At 35.9% G+C, this 7,911-nt stretch overlaps 1 protein-coding gene across 1 annotated transcript; it reads right to left on the bottom strand.

The window, feature by feature from the left end:
• Positions 1–4,691: 4,691 nt before the first annotated feature.
• Positions 4,692–7,569, bottom strand: LOC116143932 (probable LRR receptor-like serine/threonine-protein kinase At1g56140). The gene is made up of 7 exons (XM_031429375.1): positions 7,415–7,569; positions 7,174–7,314; positions 6,628–6,746; positions 6,138–6,348; positions 5,804–6,038; positions 5,553–5,703; positions 4,692–5,346 (listed from the first exon to the last, which is right to left on the bottom strand). Exons 1-7 carry the CDS (start codon positions 7,506–7,508, stop codon positions 4,987–4,989), a joined length of 1,311 nt encoding a protein of 436 aa, XP_031285235.1. The 5' UTR covers positions 7,509–7,569; the 3' UTR covers positions 4,692–4,986.
• Between the last annotated feature and the right edge of the window lie 342 nt (positions 7,570–7,911).

Below are 7,911 nucleotides of genomic sequence, written 5' to 3'. Positions count from 1 at the left end.
GCTTGTTTTCTCACGTGTGCAGGTGCAACAGATTACTAGTGGCCTCAACCTCACTGGATCAGTTCCTCTTTCCGTAACAGTAGATTTTTGCATCTACAATATACATTGAACAATAGTACTGTGTCAATATTGATTGGATTAATTATTATAAGAATTCACTTAATAAATGAAATATTTATACTTCAAGATTATTTTCTAATTAAAGATTAGTCAAATTTTATTAAATTTTTTTCTTTTTTAAGGCTCTAACAGAAAGTACATATTCTATGATTTGTATTAACTATTTTTCTTTGTTAATATCCTTTCAATAATATATATATAAGATAATATAAAAAGAGATTATATTCGTTAGTTTCAAAATTTAAAAATAGTACACATTCTATTTTAAGATAACTACAATTAATTTTAATAATAATACTACTCATCCCAAAATATATCCCAAGAATCACATCCCAAATGATGTGTTAAATGAGGCAATGCCATGTATAGTGATTTTTGGGATATGTTTAGTATTACTCATTAACTCAATGTATTGGGGTTTACTAGTCACTTATAATAACATGTAAATCAGACGACAGGGGTATTATAGACATTTTATTAAAAAGTTTCACTTGATTGGATTAAACTGTTTTTATCTCATAATATTGAAGATAAGTGTAATATACTTCAAACTTTAAGGATATGGAAGTGAAAATAACCCTTTTTCTTGAACGTTATTTTATCATGTTACCCAAACCTAGACCTACCAAAACGGGTTCGGACCCGTAGGTCGACCCTAAACTCAGGTAAAAAATATAAGGTACGAATCTTTAATTTTGGACCCATTTTTACTCAACCTGTACTCGGCCCGGCTCGTGTTTCCAACAGGTAAGACGGGTACACCCACAGGTACCCATTTGTTTTTAAAAAAAAAAAAACTTTTCACTTTTCAATTTTCCCCAAATCACGAAATCCCTAACCCTCAATAGACATTAGTCCTCTCTCAAACTCAAATCGAAATCCCTAATGCCACCATCAACACTTCTCCCGTCTCCACTCTCGATGCCTGCAGTCTCTCAAACTCACTCACACAAACGCAAATCAAAATCCCTACTGCATCTCCAATCGTTGCATTTCCAGACTCCAATCTCCAAGTCTCCAATCAAAATCAAAATCCAAGGTATGTGTATCCTAACTCACACTCATTCTCGTCTTTAACACTCACTCACTCTGTCACTCACTCTCATCCTCTGTTTAGCTCACTCACACTCATCTCCAAACTCCAATCTCCACATCTTGCTATTGTTTTGCTCCTCAAGGACATCGAACTATTCTTTAAATGATGGGAGCGCAAAAGCATATTGATTTGAAGGGATAAAAGATGAAGGAAGGTCTTGGCTAGTGAGGTCTGGCAATCCTAGTAGAGATATAGAAAATGATGGGTCTTTAATGTTATTCCTTATAATATCACCATAACCCTTGAAGTAATAATAATAAATATCTAACATGGTGGTTGTTTGGTTCCAAAAAAGTGTAGTTGGGATGCCATTATTTTCTTTTTGCACCTAAGTACACAAGTGTTGGTGTTTGCAATGAGAAGTGTGATGTTTTCACTTTTGGTGTATTGCTACTTATTCTGTTGACTGTACAAAAAATATTCGATTCTTCTTGTTGTGAAAATGGGGATGATTCGTGGTTATTGCTGCATGTGAAGAATTGTATTGGTCAAAATGATAGGTTTATTGAGATAACAGATCTTCTAATTGTTCAGTAAAGAATATATAATGTGCGGTTGTTGTAAGGTGGTGTCGTGGTGGGGTTGTTTTGGTTTAGATAGTTGTGTTGTTGTTGTTGGCTACTGCGTTTGGATGTAGAATAAAATGTGTAGTGATATGGTTTTGATAGTTGTGTTGTTGTTGTTGTTGTTGGCTGCTGCGTTTGGAACTTTGGATGTAGAAATAAAATGTGTATTGATGTTTAATCTTACGTTATTTTGCCCCTAGAATAACTCATTAGTACAAGTTGGATTATTCCTTTCCCATCTCACTAAGGTGAAAAGAGATGCTCATAAAGAAGAAGAATAGGTTTCCTTTAATCTTTTGAATTTTATTGTATGGTCTTGGAGTTTAATATAAACTGAAGCCAAAACAAAGCTTATATTTTTCTGTTTGATTTGTATGAAAATTTTGGACATCATACATTCATGTCTTTGATTGTTTTTAAGTTTATAGTGTTTGGCATGCCTTTAAATTATTGATTTTTTTTTCAGGAAGTCTCAAGCATTGATTGTAGGGGTGTAATTGTAAAAAATGAGAACTGTAAGAATTTTGGGGGTGTAACTACAAAAATTAAAAATTGGAGAGAGGAAAAATGGGTACCCGCAGGTCCACCTAAACCTGCATAGGGTAGAGTCTGGGCCTAATATTTTGGATCCATACTTGTTTGGACCCAACCCTAACTCAACTCACCCGCTTGTTTTGCCACGTCTACGGCCAAACCCGATCCACTACAAGCTTCCCCCAAATTATTTTTAAGTTTTTCAAATCAAACGGTGAAATATAATATTATAGAATTCTTATAAGTAATTTTGTACGAGAATATTAGACCATATACCTAAATGCATAAAGTTTCATCTAATAATTAGACAATGTATTATCTATTATGTGAAATATAATTAATCTTTCCACTAAAGTTTCATCTTGAAGCCGTCTACAAATATTAATAAAGCATGAGGCATGACAACACCACATTTTACCGTTAAATTTTATAAATTTATATTTTAAAAATTTAAAAGTAGTATTAGCTCTATTGAATTTTAATATAAAGATTAGGGGACAAAAAATGAGACTATTTTTTTTTTTTTTTACATTGAATGATAATAGAAATTAGGAAGAATACTATAGCAAGTACGTTAAAATTTTAAAAAATAAAATAGGTAATCAAAATATTACATCTTATTTATTATATTTTTTTTTTTGTACTTTATTACAAAAAATTACTAAAGTATATTTAATTAAAAAGTCAAACTGGTCAAACAGACCAAATTGGGTTCGTGTCATGTTATCAAGTCGAGTTCAATTTTACCGGGCATAATTGTATATAGAAACTGATCAAATTCGTCCCCATAAATTCAAGCGTCTCTCTTGGCCCTCTCAATTGTTGAACTTACTTTGGCCCCCAAAAATGAAGTTTTTCTGGTCCCCTAAGTCATTGAACATTACATTTTGGTTCCCAAGACAAGAAGGCAAGAATAAATTTGTTGGCCCTCTGGCTGTGGGTAAACTAACAATTACTTAAAAAGGGTGGCAAGTTGCACAACTAAATCACAAATCTATTCACAATAAGTTAACAAATTAAGTGGGCTTGATCTATGTTGTCACCTTGATGTTGAAATTGGCACCCAAATGGAAGCTGTGGTCAAAGGCATGGATTTCCAGTACAGAGTAAGCTTCCACTTCTCATTTTGCACCCAATAGCCTCCTCTGAAGAGACTCACCAAGGACTTGGCTTGGGAAATGTTGCAAAAACTCAAAGTTATTGGCTTGAATTCTCTTAAACAATCAAACCCTTTTCCCCATTGCCTTTTCTCTTCATTTGTAGAAGGAAATTGGCCCAAAGTGTCAAGAATTCTGATCCCTATAAACTCCTTTTCTATCTGTCTTAATCCTGCTTCACGGTTCTTGCAAAAACTGCTCACAATTCGGCCCACATATGTTTTAATCTTTTCATTTTAACCCATTTTACGTGTTTAATTAATCCTAACTATGCCACGTCATCTTCTCTAAATTATAAAATATTTGATGAATAGTTTCAAGGCCATTTTCTTAAATACATACTTGGGGGGACCGGGCAGCTAAATTTTCTCGTCTTTTTAATAACTTCCCCCTATGTAATGTTGATTCCCGCCCCACAATCCTACCCAAGTGCCCTAAATTGGCCCAAAGAAAACCCCCCACTAAAAGCATCATCATTACCATGACGCCCATCCTCCTTATCATGTTCCAGCCCAAAACCCAGTTCATGAGTGTAGGTCCTTCGGCCCCTGCTCCAACTCGGGCCCCACGACCCAAGTCCATCAACCCATCTCCTTTTCTCGTGCTCAACTTTTGAACCTTAACCATTTCCTCCACAGACCCTCCTTGTTCTTGTCCTGCCGCTAGCGTAAAATTAACATCCCCTGTGGTTCGAGTCCTTCGCACCAGAAGACTCCTTAAGTGATCACGGCTATCTTCATCTTCACTCGCAGAGGTAGAGCGCTTGTCCTTCCACCGCAGATTTTGTCTCAATAAGACACCTCTACAGGCACCTTCTTTCTCCAACTCACTCGCCCAAACCACAATGTGAGTCTGGCTCCTAATAACCTCAAGCACCTTAGCACTGGTGTGCATCCCTTTACCGGCCAACTTCTCATCTAGATCTCCTTCCAGGCGAGTTTCATCCGTTCCTGTCTCAGCCACACTCATCATGGCCTCTCCGCCCTTGCCACTTCCTGACAATCCAGCAAGTCCGAGGTCGTCTGTAGAAGGGGTCACGATGTCAGCTAACTCAGACATTCGGTTGCAGAGCACAACCCTAGAGTTGGATAACGAAACAAGACCTTTCATCTACCATTCCCCTTTTTAGTTTTCATAGATTGGCACTTCCCAAAGAGTTGGCGCCGTTACCAAAACAAAACCCTTACGCTTTCACACTTGACTGCCGCTGAAGGCGGCGACGGCTGAGGCTAACAATTGAGAAGTCCTTTATTTCAGTAATGTCATGGAGAAGTCCTTTATTTCAATTTCCTGGTGAAGCTTTAGCCCCTGTGCTTGTTGAAGACAAAGTCATTCAAAATCAATTTCCATATCCTGATGAAGATTCAGTGATGTGCTTGTTGAACAAGAAGTAGTTCAAAATATATTCTGTATATTTTTTCTAGAGTTTATTGGTCTTAAATTTTTTAAAATTATGAATAACAGTTGTGTCTAACTAACATGAAATAAAACTGGAATCTAAAGTAAAAGCCAATCAGTGGAGCAGGGCTTCAGCATCACTTATTTCTGGGGATTTATCCGTTTTAGGTACCCTTGTTGAGGAGACGTAATGGCTAGTATCTTCACATTCTTCATTTATATCATCACTAAAAAAGGTGGTCACATCATCAAATGCCCATTCTGTCAAGTATGCAGGCTTAGAATTTACTCTACTCACTTCCATATCTCCACAAAGCATAGCAATCACGCGGGACATCAATGGCCTCGAGGAGGGCAATGTCTGAGTACACAAAAGCGCTACTCCTATTAGGTCTTTAACTTCTTTCTCACATAATTCTGATAATTTTGAGTCCACTAGTTCGAGTTGGCAGTTGTTCTTGTGTAGGTGCCAAGCCTGGGAATTAAGTAGAAAAGATAGAAGTTGGATAAGGAGGAGAAGTAGAAAATAAAAGAAAAAGGTTATATATATGTGTGTGTGTGTGTGTGTGTGTGTGTGTATACACACACAAATTTGGCCTTGTTTGGTTCTTTCAAATTTGTTTATCAAGTACTAGAAAATAGTAAAAAGAGAAAAAATTGATACTGCAATGTCATCCATACCCAACCAAGAAGATACTTCTTCCCTTCTTCCAAGCTTGAATCCCAGTTTGGCCTCCCACTAACAACCTCTAGAATCATAATGCCAAAGGCAAACACATCAATCTTCTCCGTAAGATGTCCACGTATGACATACTCCGGTGCAAGATATCCACTACATCAATACAATAGAGGCAAAATTCATTTCAGTAATCTAATGAATGTAAAAACATAATATTCTAATAAATTTTAGGTGTTAATTATAAAGGGCTTACAATGTCCCTGCCACATGAGTGCTTATGTGAGTCTTCTCATCTTCAAAAAGTTTGGCCAAACCAAAATCTGATATTTTGGGAATGAGATTACCATCAAGCAGAATATTACTGGTTTTCACATCTCTGTGTATAATTCGAAGCCTCGATTCCTCATGAAGATAAGCTAGACCTCTTGCTACTCCCAAACAAATATCATAACGCGTTGACCAGTCAAGGACCAAGCTTTCTTTTCTTGCTTTGCAAAATTCACAAAAGTTTCAATTGTTATTGACATGACAAATAATGCTAGGACTCACAAGAAAAGCTTGGTACTACATATATGCTATTCACATACCAAATAGAGCTTTATCAAGACTGCCGTTTTCCAGATATTCATAAACAAGCATTCGTTGTTCTCCCTCATAACAACATCCATGAAGTTTTACTAGGTTACGGTGCTGCACGACAGATATGGTAGCAATTTCTGTAGCAAATTGGTTGTTCCCGTGGTCAGATGCTATAGATAATTGCTTCACAGCAATTACTCTTCCATCACTAAGCGTTTCCTGTTGTGTAAATTGTTCAACTTGAAATGATGAGAAAAATCAGTTAACAGTTGATCAATTTTAAATGATTATAATTGACCAAATACCACATCCTGTCTTTATTTAATGAACCAAAGAGAACAGAACTCAAGGAGCCAAAAAGATTGTGTTTTCAAGTTAATCTAGGACAAAAAGTAATGCTGAAACTTGTATTTAGCTCTAGAAAAAAAAAAAACAGTTTATCTTAAGGCACCAAATGTGCTCACTACTCATTTGGCATTGACTAGAACAATGACTTACCTTATAAACCGGTCCATACCCTCCTTGTCCAAGCTTATTTGCAGAACTAAAGTCTTCTGTAGCAGTCTTTAGTTCTGCATAACTGAAAGTGTATGGTCTAACATCCATGCTGAGAAGCTCTAAAAATCAACAACAAACGTCGCTTACTATCAAGAACTTAGTTCCATATATTTGAAAAAGTTGGCATAGTTCTGTTCCTTTTAATTAACCTAGAATCCAAGTTCTTATCCTAGAATCCAAGTTCTTGTCTTGTAATGTACTTAAGAACTTACTAATGGAACTTTACTTTATGAATTGAGCAAGCATTAGTAAAATATATTGTTCTTTTTTTTGTACAATAGCTTTCTTGTGCTTGAGCTAGAGTTTACTTGATAAGTTGTGTAACTCACCTTCTTATTCAAACATTTTAAAAGGATTAAGTCAACATATGGCTAAGATGCCAATCTAAATAAAGACAAGAACCAGATGCAGACTAACGACAGTATTTTTATCGCTAGTAAGTATGATAGATAAGATGTCAATGATAGCAAAGATCTTTTGATTTACCGTTATCAACCATCTGTGGCCTTTTTCTTCTTCGGACAACAAAGAAAATTACAAGTAACAGAAATACAACCCCAACAACAACAACAATCCCCACAATTAGGCTTGTTCTATTCTTCTCAGTGGTTTGAGTAGGCTTGAAATCTGTATCAAACTCAGTAATTTACTCAACATCTTATATAATGCAAGGAAATCAACCAAAATGTGGAAAAAAGGACAACAAGGAAGTTACTATTTATTGAACCTGGGGTAGCACTGATGGCCGAAATAGAGGGTCCATATATATAGTCAACAGAAAAGCGAGTCCCTTTCCCAGCCCAAAAAAAGTGGATTTCCATGTAGTTTTCAGATACATGAGCCTGATATTCTCTTTGAACTGCTCTTCTAATGACTCCACCCGCTGCCCTTGTTATGTCAAAATCTTTTTCAACGAGATTTCCCTAGAATAAACATATTTAAATGTTGAAAAAAAAAAAACAAAAACAATTGAAATGGAAGATATTGGAAAACAAATTACATATAAGGCCCAGAACTATGTGATGTATAGGTGAGGCGTATTTGGCTAAAATAATATGAATATTAAAACATACCTGAACATATATATTGAAAACACGCCTCCCCAAACTTTTCCATCCGGTAGCAGTGAAATTAGCTAATTCTGCAAACTGGAGAGTCACAATGTACTTTCCATTTTGAAGGCCTAAACCATAGTATCTTAAAGATGAAGCAGAAATTCGAGCT

This window comes from Pistacia vera, unplaced genomic scaffold (genome assembly GCF_008641045.1).
Source record: "Pistacia vera cultivar Batoury unplaced genomic scaffold, PisVer_v2 Contig435, whole genome shotgun sequence".
Lineage (NCBI taxonomy): Eukaryota > Viridiplantae > Streptophyta > Magnoliopsida > Sapindales > Anacardiaceae > Pistacia > Pistacia vera.
Note: the sequence above shows the minus strand (reverse complement) of the source record. Positions and strands in the feature narration are given on the sequence as shown.